Source organism: Dromiciops gliroides, chromosome 1 (assembly GCF_019393635.1).
Source record: "Dromiciops gliroides isolate mDroGli1 chromosome 1, mDroGli1.pri, whole genome shotgun sequence".
Classification (NCBI taxonomy): domain Eukaryota; kingdom Metazoa; phylum Chordata; class Mammalia; order Microbiotheria; family Microbiotheriidae; genus Dromiciops; species Dromiciops gliroides.
The window spans coordinates 403,642,622-403,665,631 of NC_057861.1; the positions used below are offsets into that span (position 1 = coordinate 403,642,622).

The 23,010-nt window shown below is 38.3% G+C and overlaps 1 protein-coding gene across 1 annotated transcript in view; it reads right to left on the reverse strand.

Moving 5' to 3' along the window:
- Positions 1 to 23,010, reverse strand: part of ITGA1 (integrin subunit alpha 1) — a 209,162-nt gene that overhangs the window by 131,433 nt on the left and 54,719 nt on the right. Inside the window, exon 2 of the mRNA XM_043977095.1 lies at positions 6,209 to 6,329. Coding sequence (XP_043833030.1) covers positions 6,209 to 6,329 — 121 coding nt within the window. The remainder of the gene's footprint in view (positions 1 to 6,208; positions 6,330 to 23,010) is intronic.

A 23,010-nucleotide genomic window follows, 5' to 3' on the forward strand; every position in this document is an offset into this window, starting at 1 on the left:
AAATCTTCCTGAGCTGCATATTGAGTGCTCTGAATTCTTTAGCTCTTGGTAAACACAATAAAAAATGGCTGACCCTAATCAAAAGTAGAATGTGTTCTGCTTCCAAGAGACCATATGATTTTGGAGTCAGATATGGAGGCTACACAGTGAAATGCTGGAAACTATACAGCTAAGTGTTCCCTTTCTAATCCCTTTCATTTTTTTCAAAATGACAGGGACAAGTGACTCTCTCGACCTTACAGATTATAATTTTTTTTTAAATTAATCTTTAGGCGAACCACAGTGGTTTTAGCTGAAGAAATATACACTCACAGACGCATAATTAGCTATCAGTGTGTTAGATATTCACTAAGTGACTGAATTAGGAAGTGCAATGTGCCTTGAAGATGCAGAGGGAATTGAATCAGGACTCAAAGGATCTATGTTCAAATCTTTTCTCTGTCTCTAGCTAATTGTGCGACCTTGGGTGTGAGAAATGGGAACTTGTCTCCTCTCAATGTGGATATAACAGTCAGTCATACTTCCCCCTGACCTGTTTGTAGGACAAAGGTCTCAGATCCCCTCCTCCCCCTCAGGTTAGCAAGGTCACATGGTTCAAGGAGCCCTGGTCTCAATAAGGTCTGCTCCAGAGTTGTGTCCATATAAGGAAGTATAAAATCCACTCCTGATTTATGCCCATAAAAGGAAGAGGGGTGGGAATACCAGGTTAAGATTAGCTAGTTTTTGCGAGCAGATTATAACCCCACCAGTGATGAAAAAGGGGAAGGTCCATTCGAGTTAGGGACTAGGGTATAAAACAGGGCCTGTGAGCCCCCTTTCTGGGCACCCACTAGCTGCACAATAGGGTGCCTCCTTCTCATGAGAAGAAAATAAAGCCTTTGTCACTTCGCTGCTGAGTTCCTGAGAATTATTGAGAAGAGGATGGATTTTTCCCTCACATTGGGCAAGTCAAGAGGTCTTGGTTTCTTCAACTGTAGAAATGAGGGGATCACACTAAATGACCCCTGAGGTCCCTCAAAGAGGCATCAGAGAGATTTGGGGATTTAGATTTAGATCTTGCCCAAATCACACAACAAGATCATAGATTTAGAGCTAAAATGAACCTCTGGGGTCATCTAATCCAGGTTAAATAACTTGCTCAAAGTTATACCACAAGTAAGAGGTAGAGCCCAGGTATATACTAGGTGACCTGACCTCTGGATAGATCAGGATAATTTTTATAGGTGAAGAAACTGAGGTCCAGAAAGAGTGACTCATCCTAGTAAGAGGCAGAGGCAGGATTAGAACCTGGGTCCTGTGGCTCTTTACCCAAGACTCTTTCCATTGCAGCATGATAGTGCTAAATTATTATCGTGGCTTTTAAAAATTATAATTTTTTATTTCTGCTCTCCCCCACCAATTACATGTTACAACAATTTTTAACCTTTTTAAAAAAAAAGTTTTGAGTTCCAAATTCTATCTTTCCCTATTGTGGTCATTTAACATTAATTGAGGAAGTAAGTCATTAGCATTGTGCCAAACAGACCCTTGAAAAAAGCTTCCCAGAAAACAAATGTCCCTTTAGGTCATTTTGATTCTTTTCTAGTTTTATAAACATTTATATCATATTTTAAAATGTTTCTGCACTTTTTTTGGTTATAAACCCTGTTTGCTGCTACTATGCATGTGCACCCTGGCTTGGAAATAGAGAGGGAAAAGGGAAGTTTTTTTCAGTTACCTATGACAGAGGTGTCAAACACACAATATTCCTCAGTGGGCCCTGAATCAGATTAAAATGTAATTGGGAAATATTTAATAAAATAAAAAAAATATAATAAAATGTAGATAACTATTATTTTTTTCAACCATCCAATCCCAAACCTTTGGTGTCACAGCAGTTTAAGGTCACAGATTTAGAGTTAGAAGTTGTAAGGGGATTTAGAGATTGATTAGTTCAATCTCTTTAGTTTACAGGTGAGGCCCCATTTCAGGTCCCTTGGGTCATTCAGGTATTAAGTGAAAGAGTCAGCCTTCAAATTCAGGTCCCCTGAATACAACTCCAGAACTCTTGCCATCATTCCGCCTTCTCTGTGCAGACCTTCTCTCAGGGTGGTACTAAGAGAGTGCTTAGTACAGTCCAGGCTCTAGAATCCAGAGACTACCAGCCCCAGTATGGGTGAAGAAGCATCTGAGAGGGACAAGGGAAGAGGAACAAGTTCCAATTATAGAATTGTGGTGGAGAAGAAGGTCGGAGCCTGGTACTTTTAGAAGCACATTGAGGGGCAGCTAGGTGGTGCAGTGGATAGAGCACCGGCCCTGGAGTCAGGAGTACCTGAGTTCAAATCCGGCACTTAACACTTAGTAACTGTGTGACCCTGGGCAAGTCACTTAACCCCAACTGCCTCACTAAAAAACAAAGAAGAAGAAGAAGAAGAAGCACATTGAGACAGTCTTGGATAAGCATAGGTAAACAGGTCAAACTTTAGGTCTCTGGGTACTGTATTTCCATTCCTAATGATAACAACCAACATTTATGTAGTGATTTAACTCCAGTAGTTTCCAATCACTTCCAGGATCAAATACAAAAATCTTCTGTTTGGTGTTCAAAGTCCTTCCTTACCTAACCCCCTCAAAACAACAACAACAACAACAAAAACAAAAACAAACAAAAAATTTCCCCAACTCCCTCAAAGCAAAAACCTTTCTAGTCTTCTAACATCTTACACTCTACCACATACTCTGTGATACAGTAGCACTAGCCTCTTTGCTGTTCCTTGAACAAGATATGCCATCTCTGAACTCTGGGAATTTTCACTGGCTACCTATGCCTGGAATGCTCTTCCTCTCCATTTCCTTCTCCTGGCTTCCCTGGCTTCCTTCAAGTTCCAGTGAAAATCCCATCTTTTCCAGGAAGTCCTCCCCAATTCCCCTTAATTATAACGTCTTCTCTCTTGATTATTTCCTAGCTCCAAGCCCACCACTCTATCAACCTCAACAGCCAGAAAACTGATTTTAGTGAGGTGACAACAGTCTTGGGGAAATCGAGGAGTGAAAGCCAAAGTGTGAGCAGAAGCCTATCTCTAGTAAAGCCAGTGGGATTGGAGCAGGGGCAGGAACAAGTAGGTTTATTTCTGATGAGGTGTCTGTTTGTGCCCTTCTTCCCTCCTGACAAACCGCACTTTTATCCTTTACCTCTGAGCTATTAAGTCCTGTCACTTCTTCTAGATTTCTCTTGAGTTTTCCTCTTCTTTTCCATACCTATTTACCTGGTGTATGCCTTGAATTTCAGGCATAATACTATTCAAGAAACATTTATTAAATGCTTACTATTGGCCAGATGGTGTGCAGGAGAAAAGAGCTATTCTAGCCAAAAGGAAAAAATGAGATGCCGGGGGGAGAGTCCAACAACCTAAAAAGTAGTGTCAAAAGCTGCAGGAAAGGGGGAGAACTGAGAACATTTAAATTTTATACACAGCATGGCTTCTCTGCCACCAATATGGCAAGCCATTGTCTCTCTTAGCCTCTGACTCTCTGCACCCCTCTCATGCCGTCTTCCCTGGCCTCTGAGAACATATGCTTACTGAAGGCAAGGACTGTATTTGTATTCCCTCAAAGCCTAAAACAGTAACTGGCACATAGTAGGCATTTAGATGCTTTTTCAATTATTCATATCTTCATTCAAGAAAACATTAGGGAAAATGTATGCCCTTCTTCAATGTGCGGGACATACTTCTGCTATATCACTAGCATTTAGGGTGGGTGAAGATGCAAAAATGTCTTCCATATTTAGAACTCAGGTCCTCATCCTCTTCCTATGTTCTGACAGTCTGTCACCTACTATGCTAATCAAGGTTAAAGTCCATAGTGCAATAGATAAGCACTTTGTGGCCCTTCTGCTATCTGAGAGCATAATGGCAGATTAATGGAACTCTTTTATGCAAATATATGTTACTGCCTCTGCATTGTTTATTATTGTCATTACCTGAGGAAAAGGTATGCTTAGGTTGGGTATTCAAACTGAAGTATAGTTCAATAAAACTCCTTCCCTTTTCTCTACAAAACCCCATGCTTTGTATTAACTATATTGAATCCGAATCAATGGAATGCTTACACATCCATTTTATGCCTGGTATATGTTATTTGTTCAAAAAGTCAAGAAACCACTGGAGAAACACACACACATGCACACACACACGAGTGCGCACGTGCTCATAATAAATCCTAACAGAGCCAGGTTCTTATTCCTAGTGCTATCTTTCTAAATTAGGAAACATTTAGAGCCAAACCTAAGAGATGAACAAAGGATTCCATGGATGCAAGGAGGGTAATTATGGAAGGTATGTTCATGCTTTTGAGAGGCAGCAGGCAGGGACAGTGGACTGAAGTGGAAGTCAGGAAGAACAAGGTTTAAGTTCAGGGTTTAAGAGGCTGTGGGACCCTGGGCAAGTAACTTTATCTCTCAGTGCAGACTGCAACTCTCTGAGACTATTAGTTACCAAGCAGTAGCTAATTTGCATCGGTAGAGAGTTTCCTCTTTGGGAGTTCCAGTAATCAATGAAATCAGAAATCAGTTTAAAAATTAGCTGTTTTAAACCATGTTTTTACTCGGGCCCTCACATTCTCATTCACATTCAAACACAAGAACAACTGTAGAACTCCTGAGGCCACTCACCTGAGGTCTTCCCTTCCTTGGCAACCCTGGTCATCATATTCAATGATTTCAGCCACCATCTCATAAGCTAACACCCCCCTCTCCCCAACACACACACACACACACACACACACACACACACACACATATACACATCCATATACATATACATACACACACACATGCAGAGTTTCTCTAATTCTTTAACACCACTGACATCTTTCTGTCCCTCTCCTACTTCAGTCATACATCAACATACTCACACTTTCAACTTCATTTTCTCTTTTTTTGTGGGGGAGGCATATTTTATTTTATTTTTTAATAATAATAAACATTTTTATTTAAAGTTTTGAGTTTCAAATTCTATCCCTCCTCCTTCCCTGAGGCAATAAGCAATTCAGATACAGGCTATACATGTGAAATCATGTAAAACATTACCATATTAGTCATTTTTGTATAAGAAAATACAAAAAAAAGGAAAGAAAATGAAAATAGCATGCTTCAGTCTGTGTTCAATCAATATAATTCTTTGGAACTAGATAGTATGCTTCATCGTTAGTCCTTTGGAATTATCTTGGATTATTGTATTGCTGAAAATACTTAAGTCATTCACAGTTCTTCATCAAACAGTATTGCTGCCACTGTGCACGACGTTTTCCTGGTTCTGCTCACTTCACTATACAAGTCTTTCCAGGCCTTTCTGAAATCATCCTGCTTGTCATTTCTTAAAGCACAATGATATTCCATCACCATCATATACCACAGCTCGTTTAATGGTTCCCCAATTGATGGGCATGACTTTGATTTCCAATTCTTAGCCACCACAAAAGGAGCTGCTACAAATATTTTTGTACAGATAGGTCTTTTTCTCTTGTCTGGATAGTGAGACCTAGCAGTCTCACTATCTTTCAAAATCATGGTCAAAAGTCTGAAACTTGACATTTTGATTCTGACCACAACCTCTGTTCTTCCACCTCACTCATTCTCTCATTCACACTAAACTACTCTTTACCCTTGCCATGACTTTGGCCCCTTCATAGAAAGTAGCATGCTATATAGTGTAGTAATATACAAAGTTGGGGCACATCCTAACCCCAAGGGGATCAGGGTCTGATTTTAAAAAGTGATTCCCATAGGCACAAATCACACTGCCAGGAAAAATTTAGAAAATTTTGTCAAATATATTATAGAGAGACTAACTTAATTAACCCTGTATCTCTTCTTTATATCACTTCACACAGCACAGCAGGAACTTAATAAATATTTGTTAAATGTCAAAACTCTCCCCACAGCAGCTTAATTGCTAACGGTTTTAGTCAGGGGCCTTTGAGGAAAAGCCAGGCTACAACTGAAATCACTGACCACATCCTTTAAGGCCTATTGCCAGGAATTTTTTTTTTTTAAACTTTAAATCTATCTCTCCACAACAGAATTTATTAGAAAGTAAATTCAGCTGAGAAATGGTTCATTCCAAAACAGTGCATTTTAAAAGCAGGAAACAGTACAATTTCAGTGAAAGATCTTTTAAAAAGTTAATAAATAAATTCCAAAACAGAAAACAATAGCCCACAGACTTACCATTTGCCTTCTTCATTTTCATATTGTTGAACTGTATATCCAAACATGTCCTCCACTGGGCCACTGAAGGTCATTGCATTTTTCACATCCACATTGAAGGATACACAGAAGCCCAAGACCACTTTAAGAAGAAAAATGAAAGATTCAATGACAAAATGAGCAATGAACTCCTCTCCTGTTTTGAATTAAAGATAGTGTTCTTGTGGTTGCAACTGAAAACATTGCTCTTGTTAGAAAGGGCAATTTTGACACTTAACATCTGAGAACTCCAAGAAAGGCAATCCACATGAACTTGGCTTTGGCTCTCTTTTATATTGACCCATAGTCAATGCAAAGCTTTTTACTGAATACAAATGAAGGATTCATATTCTAAGTAGAAACCATAGTAGCTTGGCATCTATAGCATTACCAGGCCTAAAGATTGTAAAAGATATGAGAACTAGCTGGTGGAAGCTCATATGACCTTGAGAATGAAACAATGTGTAGGAGATTAATTTTGCACTGGGGACTCCTCCAACAAATTATGGCCACAAATGGAATGTAAATAGCCAGCTTTTCCCATTTCAAGTACATCATATGCAAGAATATTGTCTTCCAGAGTTTTAAGCAAGAAAGAGAGCTTTCCATCTGCTCTTCTGGGAGGGGAAGGTTGCTACTTGCTCCCAGTCCCATGTGAACTAATGGGAGATTTCTTCAAGAAGGTCTATGCTTTTCTTACCTTCCGCTTTCTAGATGGAACAATTAGACTTTGCAGGTAGTACTTAGTACTAGGTAATTACTAGGAAATTAGTAAAGATAAATAGAAATTGTGAGCTGCCCTGGGGTTCATGACAAAGAAACCCTATGGAGGTCTCATAATGAGTGAGATACTTTGGGTTCCAGAGTAATTCCCATGATTGTGATTGTATCCAAATAGAAACAGCCTTATATTGACTTTCTGCTCTTTTCTCAATGTTCTACGTCATAAAAGCAACATTTTTTTTTTGTTTTTGGGGGGGTTTTTTTGGTATAAAAGCAACATTTTAAAATTCTTTTTTTTTTAAAGTAGCTATTGCATTTTGCTTTCTCAAAGAGTACTGGTTTGGTTGTTGTGTTTTTGTTTATTTGTTTGTTTCTGAGAAAAAGTACCATTTAAGGAATTGGAAAGTTATATATTTTCATAGGTTTTTATCCTCAGAATTTAGCACATTGCATTGTGTATAGTAAGTAAGTATGTAATAGAAGGGACATTGCATTGTCTCTCCCATTCTTGAGTGGCTCCTCCCTTTCCTCCCCCACCCCACCCTATCTCACCCAAGCTCTGGCAAAACCAACCCTGACAGTCTTTTTCCAATTGTTAAAGATGTCTAAAGAAAGGGTTTCAAGAGCTGATTAACCCATGTAGCTTGTAAGTTCTTCCTTAAATGGAATTTGAAGTAAAATTATTGTGATTAATTATTATAAAAAGCAACTAACATTTATTAGATGCTTGTACAAGATTTTACATAATATAGAGATATTGTTAACCAGAAAAAGAAAACAACACATATACACTTAGCCATTCATATCCTTCACTGAGCCTGGATTGATTACATGTACATAGCTAGAACATCCTTATCCTCTGTCTTCCTTGTTTATATGACTTTGTGGGGGGGGCAGGGCAATGAGGGTTAAGTGACTTGCCCAGGGTCACGCAGGTAGTAAGTGTCAAGTATCTGAGGCTGGATTTGAACTCAGGTCCTCTGCTCTATCCACTATGTCACCTAGCTGCCCCCTTATATGACTTTTATATCTCTAAAAACAGCGTTCATATGCAAGTTATTTTCACATTTCTTTATCATCTTCTAGACTCTTAGTTTCACCAAAAGCATCAACTATTATCATTCATTTTGTTTTCCTTCTCAGTATCTGGAACACAGTCAATGTTCAGAAAATATTAACTGAATGGATGAATGAGCAAACACAGGCAGAGGGATGTGTCAATTGCAGGTAGAGTGTCATCATCTTAGTTCTGCCTATTCAGGAAATTCCTTACAGAGGAGATGAGTTTAGAGTTAGGTTTTAAGAGAAAGAAGGAAAGTGGATTCGGCAGGTGAGAAAAAAAAATGCTCTTCTAAGTATTTGGGAGTGTCTGTAAACAGTAAAGCAGAGGAAGGATGAACTATACTTGGCAGACCATCAGGAGATTGGCCTGGTGGGAGGTGAGGGTACAGATCAAGTAGAGGAGTAATATAGACCCATGAAGGAATTTCCTGTTCAGTCCTCAAAAGAGATGGGCGACAGCTGCTTACCATCTTCTGTATTATAAGCCTTCCTATATTATAAGACAGTTTAAAGACACTCCTCTTTCTCTCTTCTCCAAACTAAATAACAACAGTTCCTTCACCCTTTCCTCAGAGGTTCTGGTTCCTTTTGATCATTTTTTTTTTATTGCTGTCATCTACTCCCTCCCACACTGTTCTTAAGATGGGAAGTCCCCAAATGGGCATTAAGCTTGGATGGAGCTGAAGCAGTGCTCGGCATGCTGGGAAGGTAATTTTGTGGTCAGGACAGGTCCTAGACAAAATATGGGATTGTAGGATCACAGATTTAGAGCTTCAAGAGATCTTGGGTGTCATCTAGTCCAACCTCATACTTTGACAGATGAGGACACTGAAGCCCAGAAGGATGACTTGCTTAAGGCCACATAAGTACAGAGAGAGAGAGAGAGAGAGAGAGAGAGAGAGAGAGAGAGAGAGAACTGGGATTCAAACCCAAATCCTTCATCTACAAATCTATGCTAGTTCCGCCTCTTCCACCACCTGCATCTCAAACTCAACATTTCCAAAACAGAGCTCATCATTTTTCCTTCTATATCTGCTTCTCCTATCCAAGATACCATCATCCTTGGTATTTCATTCTCCCTCACCCCCTGCATCCAATCAGTTACTAAATCTTGTTTATTCTAAATCCTAAACATTTCTCCCATCTGTCCCCTTATATCCGCAACCATCCTAGTGAAGAGCCCAATACCTCTCATATTATTCTATCATTTCAGTTGTATTTGACTCTTTGTGACCCTATTTGAGGTTTCCTTGGCAAAGATTCTGGAGTGGTTTGCTATTTCCTTCTCCACTTTTTTTTTTTTGACAGATGAGGAAATTGAGGCAAACAGGAATAAGTGACATGCCCAGGTCACACAGCTAGTAAGTGTCTGAGGCCATATTTGCACTCAGGAAGATGAGTCTTCCTGATTCCTGGCCTGGAGCTCTATACACTGGACCAGGTTGTCTCATTTTGTATTTGTATCATATTTATATCCTCATCACCTATCATATTGTTATTCTTCAGTCATTTTTCAGTCATGTCTGATTCTTTGTGACCTCATTTGGGATTTTCTTGGCAAAGATACTGGAGTTGTTTGCCATTTCCTTCTCTAGCTCATTTTTTTTTTTTGTTCTCTAGCTCATTTTATAGATGAAACCGAGAGATAGAGAAACTGAGGCAAACAGTGACTTGCCCAGGATCACACAGCTACCAAGTATCTGAGGCCGTGTTCAAACTCAGGTACTCCTGACTCCAGGCCTGACACTCTATCTACTCTGCCACCTAGCTGCCCACCTATTATATGATAGGTGCTTATAAATGCTTATAGATTAAGATATGTTGTTTTATATTGGATCCCTTGTGTTCTGGTTTTAACTACTTCAGGAAATGATGTCAAAATCAGGTGTATGAACACTTCTATGTATGGACACATTGTGTTCATTGATTATGGGGTCTGAAGGGAGGCTTTTCTGATTCTTAGTGATACTTCTCTATCCCTCATTTAAACAAATCCAAGAATGTGCTTGATGGGCCATTATCTAAAACAAGCTTTTTCCTGTCTAAGACTGCACATGGAAGCTGAAACATGATTCTCATCTAATGGGGTGATGGAAAACATGGCTATAGGAAGTACCAACTGCCTGGAACATTGGTCTGGGATCTAGGCCAGGCCTGGATCTGAATTTACTAGGCCCTATAATAGCAGAGGGACATTGTCATCAACCCTGGTATATCCTATATACACCATATTCCAGTGATCGAATGAATCATTGATTCTGAGGAGGAAGATAAGAGGAGTTTCTTCAATCAGTTTATAATCAGAGCTGCAAGATTTCTTCTCACCCTCCCCCAAACCCTCCCCCTTCCAATTTACCAAGATCCTTTACTTACCTTCTCACCAACTTATTATTCTGGTAATATATATTCTACCTATAGGCTCTCTCCAGAGATTAATATTAGAAGAGCAAGTGGCGTTCACCACAGCAGGTGGAAATTGGAAGTATTTTTTTTCCCAAACTGAAACAATGATACAGATACACAGTGGAACATTATATAACTGGTGTCTTGGGATTGAATTAAAACCTATTTTATGGGCTATGCATATTGGATCCAGCTTTTACTACAGATTTTCAGTTGTTTGGGAGGGTCAGGAGTATACTTCAGTCTTGGTTATGATGTGTTGTGGCCAAACCACATGATTTTATGTTGCTCAGGTGTTTTTAAAGAGTGAGATCTTTTCTTTTAAAGCATCTACTTTTATAGCAAGCAAGGGACAAGAGCACCTGGGATAGTGGTAGGGTTTGCAGAGATTGAGGGTGGGAGGAAGAGAAAAATAGATAGGAATTAAGTAGGGAACAAAGATGAAAAGGAAAGAGAATAAGATAATTATGATAAAGTATTAACTGTCAAGGATTTCATGCTTGTTTCAAGCTAATGGTTTTACAAAGAATAGATTATGAACCACCACTAATTTGGAGGAAGGACTAAATATTCTGAAAAAAGAGAAATCTCCATTTATTAAAAGAGAAATATCTTACTCCCCCCTGGCTGTCTCTCCTTCAAGCTCCTGGCCATTTCTCAGAGTTACGTAAAAGGAGACTCAAACTCGGTAATTTTCACCATTCATATTTTTCTTGTCAAAGATGATGTCAGTTTTCAGAAAGATTTCCTCTTCCATCAGTATATTCAGGAAAGCTAATTTAACAAATGTCTTCTTTTTTAGTATCTTTACAAGGTGTAAACTACACTAACACTTTTGGGACACTATATAATACTGGGTTCATGTCAACATGGGAAGGGACTCTCAAGCTCATCCTGCTCTGGGGATCATTAATAGTTTTCTTCTAACACTAATCTTTCTGGAGGCTTTCCAGACACAATATACATCATCTGATTTTGTGAGACACCTACACATTGAGGAAAGAATAGAAAATAGAGGTGTTTCCTATAATGTATTATTTGGCTTGTAAAGAAAGCTCCATCCATTCCCGCCCCCATATACACACAATACATACATATACTGTGTATCTATGTGTAGATATATACATATATACACATACATGCATAGATACATACACATACACTGCTATGGAGCACAGTGTATAAAGTACTGGGTCTGGAATCAGGAAGACTCATCTTCCTGAGTTCAAATCCAACCTCAGACACTTACTAGCTGTGAGACCCTGGGCAAATTACTTAATCCAGTGTGACTCAGTTTCCTCATCTGTAAAATGAGCTGGAGAAGAAAATGGTAAACCACTCCAATATCTTTGCCAAGACAACCCCAAATAGGATCACAAAGAGTCAGACACAACTGAAAACAACTGAACAATAAAAAATATCCACAAACATATAACTAAATATATATGTACACATATATATATATAATTGCATACACACATATGCTATCAGATTGCTAAAGTAAAGCTCAGTGTTTCCCGTTCTTTAAAACAACAACAACAACAACTTTAGTATTTTGTGAATCATTTAATCATTCTTTTTCTCTGTAAGTTTGCTCTTCTACAGTGTTTATTTGACTTTTCAATATCTACAGACATCTGCTCCTTTCCCATATCCTCCCACCACAAATAATTGCCTGCTCTCAGAGTCCCCTTAGAATAGCCTTACTCCCAAATCCTCTAGTCCTTGAATTTAGTCTACACAGGATTCTCTTCCCAACTCCTCCCTCCCCCAACATCTTCTGGATGTATGTATCACAGGCATAAACAAAGATGGAACAGCGGGGGTCCCTCATTCCCACTGTGGGAATCGCTGACCTAGTATTTGTGAAAACAGCATGCAAACAGGACTGCACTGCACAGCTGCCCTGGCATATCCTGAGAGCGGGACTCATTAGGTTATGTGAATGCTCTGCTTGGAATTCTTCATTCTTAAAGGCAGAGTCAGCATTAGACTCAAATTGGGTTACCACTCTATTCAGGATTTACCAGAAAGTTAGGCAGCTGAAGTCTCTGGATATTGAGAAACCTTTCAAAGTCCATGTTATAATATACCATCTTGACCATGTTGTTTTGCTGTCTAAACCTCCAGTGACTTCCCAATTGTCTGCTGAATAAAATACAAATCTATGATATTTTTAGTTTTGTTTTTAACAATTTTTGGAATTTATTTAGTACTTTATTTTTCTTGAATTACATGCAAAAACAAATTTTAACATTTGTTTTTAAAACTTTGAGTTCCAAATGCTCTCCCTCCTTTCCCACACCCCCTCATTGAGAAGGCAAACAATTCGATATGGCTATGATCTTATCTGGAACCCAAGGTTTTCACTACTTGGTTTAGATCCACTATCTGGTTGCCAATCCTGATTTTCTTCTGCCTTTTCTCCACTATGCATTCAAACAGGATATACCCCTGTGCCTAAAATCACTGAAAGTTCTCTCTCCTCCTTAAATTTCCCTAATTTACTTTACCTGGATTTCTCTTTGCTTCTGTCACTATTTACCTTGAATTGTTATTTAAATGTGCATATGTGACATCTCTTCTACTGGTTTGGAAGTTCCTGGAGGCTGGGGGTGGGGGGAGGGGCGGGGGAGGAGAAGGGGGGGCGTAGAATCGGGGAGGGATTGTGTTGTTTTTTTCAATTCTATTCAACACAACATTTATTAAGTGCCCACTCTATCTTTAGCACCTGGCACAGGGCTTTGTTCATAGTTAGTGCTTAGTCAATGTTTGTTAAATAAAATTGGACTCCCAGGAAAGTAAGGTTGAACAGATAGTTGAAAAGCTATTTCACAAGTGCATTGATTATAGTCAGAACCAGATAATATCTATAAATGGAGAGCAAAACAAATGCAATGTCTGAGAGTTCTTGATGCCAATTCTTGTAACCATGAAGGGGAATGGTAAGGGAAACATGCCCCCCTCCTTCCCCGCCCCTGCAATAAAAAGAGTTGAGTTCTCATCCTACCCCTCTCCCACTTTCATGCCTTTGCTTTTGTAGTCCTGCATACCTGACTGGCTAGGGCAGCTAGATGGCACAGAAGACAGGGCACTGGGCCTGGAGTCAGAAAGACAAATCTGGCCTCAGATGCTTAGTAGCTGTGTGACCCTGGACAAGTCACTAGCCCTGTTTGCCTCAGTTTCCTTATCTGTTAAAAAAAAAAACCTAACTAAAAAAGGAAATTACAAACTACTCCAGTATCTTTTCCAAGAAAACTCCAATGGACTCATGAAGAATCAGATACAACTTAAAGGAGCCTACAAGAAAAAATACCTGATTGACTGCCTCATTCCCATCTCTATCTGGTGATCCTCCATCTCCTCACTTACACACTTTATTAAAACCTAACTCTGTTTCAACTGTTTTCATAAAGTATTCCCTGATCTCTGTATCCACCCCCACACCATCCCCATATGAAGGATCTCTCACTCTCTTTTCCTGGATTTTTCAGTGTGCTTGGTTCAGACTCCTTTTCCCTTTTCATATTCTGACGTGATGATCAATATTAAGGTACATCTCTTATCACCCAACTAAACCATAGAAAAAGGGGCGGCTAGGTGGCGCAGTGGATAAAGCACCGGCCCTGGATTCAGAAGTTCCTGAGTTCTAATCCGGCCTCAGACATTTGACACTTACTAGCTGTGTGACCTTGGGCAAGTCACTTAACCCCCATTGCCCTGCAAAAGTACAAAACAAAAAAACAAACAAACCCCCAAAAAACATGGAAAAAGGTCTTTTGTGTCCTTTTTATCTTTGTATCCCCAGTGCCTAACAGGCCCTAGCCCAGAGCTGGTACTTAGTGAATGTCTGTAAAGTTTGTTAATGGAAAAGAATGTCAGCAGTAGCTATGGGGGTAAATCTAGACACTTGCCACTTCTTCACTAGCACTTCTTGCTTGTTCCACCCCCTACTCCAGGGCTCACAGTTAGGAAAAACGCTTGCAATGAGTGAGAATAAATCGAGATCACTTCATTTCCCTTCCCCAGCCTTTAGGGTTTTTTGTGCTTGCCTAACAGTAAAAATGAGGCAGCAAGGTGGCTCAGTGGATAGAGTGCTGGGCCTGGAGTCAGGAACACCTGAGTTCAAATCCAGCCTCAGACACGTACTAGATGTGTGACTCTGGGCAAGTCATTTAACCTCGGTTTGCCTTAATCCTCTGGAGAAGTAAATCTAGTATATCATGTGTGGGGTCATGAAGAATCAGACACAACTAAACAACAACAGTAAAAATAATAACCAGGGGCACCTAGGCGGTGCAGTGGATAAAGCACCAGCCCTGTATTCAGGAGGACCTGAGTTCAAATCCGGCCTCAGACACTTGACATTTACTAGCTGTGTGACCCTGAGCAAGTCACTCATTGACTCACAAAAAAACAAAACAAAAAAACAAAACAAAAAACAAAACCCAAACAAAAAAATAATTATGACCTTAGATTAGGAAGTGGTATAGATTCAAAAATTATAGATGGTTCAACAAAATTTACCGAGGACAACCAGATTAGCAAAAGAAAATTTTTAATCCATTTTCTTACTTCCTTTCAGATTTTTTAAAGGGAGAGGTGGTGGATGAATGCCATGATGCCAAGATCACAGGTCAAAGCTTTTGCTGTAACAGATATGAGAAGTAAAATAGTCTCTTTGCTGACCTATGATGACAATTCTGTCATTCTAAAAAGCCTTAGATGGGGGCAGCTAGTGGGGGGGGGTAGGCAGCTGGGTGGTACAATGGATAAAGCACTGGCCCTGGATTCAGGGGGACCTGAGTTCAAATCCAGCCTCAGACACTTGACACTTTCTAGTTGTGTGACCCTGGGCAAGTCACTTACCCCTCACTGACCGGCAGAAAAAAAAAAAAGGTAAAAAGTCTTAGAGGATAAAGGTTATTTGTACAGTGTTTCTGAGATGCCTCAATTATACAGTTTATGTATAGGTATTATGGTAAATAGTCTGATGATGGTGATAGCTGACATTTATATAGCACTTTAAGGCTTGCAAAATACTTTACATAAGTTAATGTACTTGATATTCACAATGAGAGGTAGGTACTATCATTTCCCATTTTATAGGTGAAGAAATTAGGGCACGAAAAGGTTAAATAATTTGCCCGGGGTGCAAAGTTAGTAAGTGTCTAAGGTCAAATTTGAACTCAGGTCTTCCCGACATCAAGTCCTTGGCTTTGTCCACTATTCCACCTAGCTGTCCAGGAAACTGTAAGCTCTCCTGGGGGCAGCAGTCATTTCTTATCTAAATTTTATTTTTTTAAAAAATCTTAACAAAATGTTCTGCATATGGTGATAATAATAACTGACATTTATGTAGCACTTTAAAGTTGCAAAGAACTTTACATAGATTATCTAGTGCTCACTGCTATTATTATCCCAATTTTACAAATGAAGACACTAGTCACAAAGAATTTGCCCAAGGTCAGCCATCAGTTGATCTGAAATAGGATTTGAACCCAGGCCTTCTTGTCTCTACTTCACTATACCATACTGATTTTGTAAAGTCATTAATAAATGTTTATTGCATGAATGAGTGAATAGTGAAAAGCATGCTAAACTTGGAGTCAAAAAATTAGGTTCGAATCTCTCTTTTCTATGTGCTCTTGGAGAGGTTAGAGTACTAAAGGACCTGAGAGGGCATCTGCTCCAACTCCTTCATTTTACAGATGAGGAAATTGATGCACAGAGAATTAAAGTGACATAGCCAAGGTCATCCATGTTTAGGAAGCATCAGAATCTGGATTTGAATCCAGGTCTTCTAATTCCAGAGTTTGTGCTCTTCTCATTATACAGTATCTCATTTATAAAATGGGATAACAGTGTATGTAGCACCTACTTCAAAGTGTTTTCGTGAGCATTAAATAAGACAATGTATTTAAGGTGCTTTGTAAGTTGTAATATGCCACATCAAAATAAATGGTTATTATTAAGCTATTATTAAAAGGTATAAAAGGAAAAAAACATAACTTGGTATGATGCAAAAGAGAAAAGGTAATCAGAGATAAAATTCTTTATTTTATTTATGTAAATATGTAGGAATATCAGGACATCTAATTTATTTAACCTATACAAATTTTAAATACGTATGCTTTAAAGACTGAAGTTTTTAAACTCTTGTGATTACTAATACTATAATGTGCCATACCATGCAATAATGTACTCTACTGGGTGAAAACTTGTTGACGTGAAAATGTATCAAACACATAACTTAGGGGGTAGTTAATTATATAGATTACGGAAATGTTAACTATAATAATGCATGAAAGAGCAAGTTTCTCTAGTTATTTAATACTATCATTATCATTACTATTGTATCCCATATTTATAAAGTGTTTTATCATTACAAAGTGCTTTATATAAATTTTCTGATTTGGTGCTTGCTACAACCTTGGGGTTGGTTCTGTTCATCATGCAATTCAGTTTACAGATACACAGCTGTTACATAAAGTGAAGTATGCCTGCACATATTATGATTATGTTCATTACCTCAACGATTCAAAATATTGCATAGGTGTGGCTATTATCTCTTCTTCATGCAGATCAATCCTTCCACGCCTTAATTACCAGTCTTCATGAATTCTGTGGTTTAAAAAAAAAATGTATACTCTCCTGCCAAACTTCTTGTGATGGCCTGGGCTTCTACTCAAAACCTGTCCGTCTTGGTAGCACTTGCCAGAGTGCCTGTTCAAATAACCTTCAAGAAGTCAGGGTCACATGCACCCTATGATGAGGCATTTGAGTACAGGATAAAAACAAATTTAACTCACATTTGGTTTTCTTTTCCATTTGCCTCACTGCTCAGAAAGAGAACTCAGAGTGAACGGGTTAGTAGCATCTCTTTTTCAGGGGAAGGAAATCATGTAAATAGCCTCTGGCTCACCAGGCAAGCAATTCATCACTTACTTTAATGAATCTAGTGCTTCATGAAGCTAACTGGCAAAGTCAAATACTATATAGGCTTAGAAGAAATGCCAAGCTACTTAGAAAACTGAACAAACAAAATAATCCATCTTAAAAACAAGCCCGGCATTATTTAATTCTGCTAGCTAGCTTTTGCTGAGCAATTCCAAATTCTAAATATTAAAAGCTATCTTCATTGTTTCTCCCATAATCCCAGCAGACTAATTTTTCTGGATGACTTTGTGTTGCCCTTAATAACACACTACTATTCAAACCAACACTTGATGGTGTATTGTTTTTCTTCCTTCTTTAGCTACTCACTAAAGCTATTTTCCATTGTCTCATTTACAATTAAACATTATCCTCATTACACTTGAACAGCTTTTTAAAGTATCTTTCTTCATCTCAAAATCATCTAATTTATACAAAGGTAATAATTCAAATAGGTCAAGGTAATGCAATTTGGTAGTCATCTGGAACGATCTTTTCAATAAATTATAATTTTAAGACCTTTCGTTTTCTTTTCCTGGGGGAGGGGGAGCAGCTGAGAAAGAAAGAGAAGCAAAAAGGAAAAGGACAATATATGGGAGAGAAACAGAGACACACAGAGAGACATACAGAGAGACAGACAGAAAAAGGAGAGAGAGAAAAATAAAGAAAAAACAGAGACACAGAAACAGAGAAAGAAAGAAACTGGTGGACAGAGACAGAGACAGAGAGAAACAAAAATCTCTGTAATATGGAATGTTGTTGAAATAACCTACAAAGAAAATGTCACAAAGAATATTTTTTTAAAGGGAAAAATTTTACTCAGTGGGTTTCCTGCACCATTTGAAAAAGTCTAAATATTGTTTGTTTTTTGTTGTCATGGCTAAGATCATAAATATCTTTTCACAATCAGAACATTAATTGAATAGTAACATCCTTGGAACTCAAGTGCATTATTTCTAGTTACCATCATGATCTTTTAAATTCCTTCCACTTATCTTGAGCATCTTAGAGTTGGAGCAAATACAATTGTTATAGTCAATGTCTACTAGTACTAACTGGCTTGAATTTTCCTTAAAAGGAGGTACTCTGCTACTCAGGATTATAATGCTAGCCATAAGTATGTGGACTGTGTATACCCCAAAAGATTTCTAAAGAGATATAGTGGTACTATCTCCATCATTATTACTTCATAATCACAAAGGGCAATGTTCACTTGACAAATTTGTATCAAGCAGCTATGATTTGGTGGGTATTGTAGGGCATACACATTTGCCTTTGAAAGCTTACAATCTAATAGAAGAGTAAAAAAAGTATGCCAATCACTGTTAAATAGGTGGAATGTGAGGACATGTATAAGAGAGATACAAAGAAAGAGCAGTAGAAGTCAGGAGGATGGATGATAGAGTGGAACAAGAGAGGGAAGAGGGGAGACTTCATGGAGGAGGTGGCATCTAAAAGGGGTGGTGATGATGATAGCTGGCATTATTGGTGGAAGGTTGGGGTTGGAGATAAAGATTTGAAAATTGTTCCCATAAAGAAGGTGGTTAAAAAATTTGAGAATGGATTGGATTGCAGGGAGAGAGAGTCAAGACAAAGAAAGAGAGACAGACAGACAGACAGATAGACAGAGAGAGACAGAGACAGAGACACAGAAACAGAGAGAGACAGAAACAAACGCAAAGCAGACCAATGACAATTAAAAGATTTAGCTTTCCTATTCCATTTAGTCTTTCATAGAAATAATTTATTGGCTACATTTATAGGTGAGTCCAAATAATAAAAGAAGACTGAACTTTTAAACAATGAAATTCATGATTGTTTTAACTTCTGTCCTACAAGCCTGATATCACAATTTCCTTTCTCAAACACACATATATGTTGCTCTCATTTCTGATACCTAAAAAAAGATAAAGAGCAAATAAATCCACCATCTTGCCCAATGTGGACAACAATTGATAATATTTCCAAGAGTACTATGGGATAATTAACCAATTGTTATGCTAGAGATTTTAAATTTTCTTATAATGTCCTTGAGTTCATTAGATCATCAATTCATGACTTAAAGCTGGAAAAGAGCTCAAAAGTCATTAAGTGCAGCTTCATTTTACCTCTGAGAGGGGAGGTAATTTGTCCAAGGTCACAGGTTATAAGTGGAAGAGTAGAGATTTGAATTCAAGTGCTAGGGTTCCAAATCCAGTACTCTCTGTTTTGGGGTTTTTCTTACTTTCAGGTGCTCACCTCTTACTGAAGTCAAGCCACTTTAAAATCTGTTATACCTTTTCATTACATTTAGAATTATCTTGAATCCATTCAATTCCACAACAAATATTAATACCAACAGATAACCTAAAGAAAGAGGAGATGATTTTCTTGGGTTCTCAATTCAGGATCTACTGTTGTTGTTTCTATGTTCTAGGTTTTGCTTGGATTTACAGTCAGCTATTTGGTTGGGATGTATTTGGCTCAGAATTATAGCATTCCAAATGTTTCCCAAAAGTTTAAAGTTAGTAAAAGAGATAAAGATGCTAAGAAGAAAACCCCTATTTTTGGGGGGTTTTTTTGGTGAGGCAATTGGGGTTAAGCGACTTGCCCAGGGTCACACAGCTAGTAAGTGTTAAGTGTCTGAGGCCGGATTTGAACTCAGGTCCTCCTGACTCCAGGGCCGGTGCTCTATCTACTGCGCCACCTAGCTGCCCTGAAAACCCCTATTTTTTAATGCCAAGTCCAATTTTTTTTTTTTGGATATTTTGATCGAAATCTTGAGCTCCCATTTCTGATTTGAACCTATTCAAATGGAAGAAGAAAAGGTCCGATTCTGTTCCTTAAGATTTTCTTCACAATGAGAGACAATATGCTAGCTGCCTTTGAACTAAAATGCAGCCTTCAAACTAAAGCTATCTTTTTCTATTATACTTCTTACCCTAAACTTCTTTCATCCTTCCCCCGGCTTAGACTATACTGAAACTTAAATTATTGTTCTTGACTAAGAAATGCTAATTTCAGTTCATGATCTCTCCCTCTACCTCTGTAATTATGGATTCCTCGCAGCCTTCATTGCTAAATAATAGTCTTCCACTGCATCAGGGGCCCTGGTGAGTCGTCTTGACCTATGTCTTACCACTGGTTTCTGATGACTCTGGAGAGAACAAGGCTGATAACTTTGCACAGCTTTGCCTCAATTAAATACAATTTACTTGCAAGTCAAGACATCACCCTCTGCATGTCTTTGGCCTTCTTCCAGAACAAAGGAGGAACATCAACACCCCACAAAGTTTGAAAACTAAAGGGGCTTTAGAAAAACTTGTCACCCTACATTGCCCCAACAAGTGGTTATCTGATCTCTGATTGAACACTTCCAGTGACAGGGTGATCATCACTTAATGTCTTTCAGGAAATTGAAATTATCATAACCATATAGTACACCAAAAAAGTAACATTTCTTTTTTTTTTTTTTTAAAGTGAGGCAATTGGGGTTAAGTGACTTGCCCAGGGTCACACAGCTAGTAAGTGTCAAGTGTCTGAGGCCGGATTTGAACTCAGGTACTCCTGACTCCAGGGCTAGTGCTCTATCCACTGCACTACCTAGCTGCCCCAAAAGTAACATTTCTTTTGCCTAAATTTGCATTGGCAGACATTGCTTTACCATATGTTTGTCACAACCCATCTAATACCTGGAAATTCCTTTTGAAAATATGTTTCTGGCACCATCCATAGTTTGATGCCTTATATAATATTTTGCATATCAAAATCTTAATCTGAATTATATTCTTTAAATAGTTAAGATTGGAATTATGTGCATGGTCTAGTGTAATGAGCTATGGCTCTATAGGCAGAAGGCATGGATTTAAATCCTCTCTCTGACAAAATTCTTTTGTATAACCTTGGGATAATCCCTGAATCTCTGTTTCCTCATCTGAAAAAGGAATGGGTTAGACCTATGACCCCCAGAAGTGACTCCTTTCACTTTTTATAGCTCTAATTGTTAGGAAGCTTTTCTTTACCTGGAGCCTAACTCTGCCTCCCTGAAACAGCCATTCCTTGTTAGTTTCCCAGTCAAGAACAATAATTCAAGTTTCAGTATATCCTAAGCAGGTAGAGGGATCAAAGTAGTTTGAAGAGAGGAGTAAAATATGATAAATATAGTTTTGGTGTTAAGGATGCATTTTAATTCAAAGGCAGTAGCCCATTGTAAGGATATCCTAGAGCCTAGTTTCTTAATCTGCGGGTCATGACCCCATGTGGAGTCATGTAACTGAAAGTGGGAGTAATGAAAAAAAAATGGCAACAGTAAAAGGTTATGTGTAGGGGCAGCTAGGTGGTGCAGTGGATAGAGCACTGGCCCTGGAGTCAGGAGTACCTGAATTCAAATCCAGCCTCAGACACTTAACACTTACTAGCTGTGTGACCTTGGGCAAGTCACTTAACCCCAATTGCCTCACTAAAAAAAAAAAAAAGAGAGAAAAGGTTATGTGTACCTATTTTATATACCTATATACCTGGGGTTACATAAAAATGCCTTGAGCAAAAGGGGGTTGTGAGTGGAAAAAGTTTAAGAAGTCCTCTCCTAGAGAATAGAATAGTTCTGTTCTGAGGTTGGTTTGTAACTACTTTCTTAACTATATAATTCAACTGAGCTGTGGGCTCCACTTGCTTTTTTAGTCAAATTCAAATTTTTCATTTAATGTTCACTCAGGATCAAGTCATATTTTAGTATCTATGAACAATTTTAGTTTTTCTCATCCAAATTAAAGGTCCCAAAGATAGAGAAAAAAGTGACTTTAACCAAAATTGTTAATTCTACAATCATATAAAAATCCTTACCACACAGGGGACACACACACACACACACACACACACACACACACCTGAAAAGTAGCATGAAGAGATACTGAAGGAACAGTAAGAAAACTCTTAACTATAGTCAAGAGCTGGTGGTAATAAAAGAAGATGAAGATAATTTAAGACAAAGGTAAAAATGTTGTTGAGAATCTGCATGTTCACTATGAAACCCTTTCCCAGAAAAGATAAGCCTTAATGCATTGCACTGCAAATAATACATCACTTCAAGCTATACGGGTATTTTTAAGATCCATGGAGTTACAGAAAGTGTGTCTTATAAAAATGTGCTGATAATTAAGTGGCATTAGGCTAGGTGCACTGCTTTATGAGGCAATAATCCAGATCCTGAGTGCTCTATGTAGCAATTTTATAGCGCTAAAGGGACCAGGTTACTGCTTTGCAAAAGTTGGCCTTTTCCATTATTAATACAGCAAACAAGATAAGACAATTTCAAAGCTTTGAGCAATTTACCTAAAACAGACAAACAACATACTCTTTTCCCAAGCCCAACCTGTTGAGAAATGTTATCAGAAAAGTTAATAGGAAATATTTTGGTAGTTTCTGGAATAACTAAGTCAACAATTATATATTAAGCACCCTCCACATTCAAGGAAGTCACTATACTCATCACTGGTATGTATCTTTATGACTAGTTGAATGGTCAGGTCATTTTAATTTTCTTATTCAAAAAGATTATCTCATTTTATTTCAATGCCTTAATTTTCAGGCTTCTAGCCATGGTGACTTCTATCCACTGTAACTTAGTCAACATTGCATTTCTTTGTGTATTTTAAATCTGAAGTGACTAATTTTAACTGCAT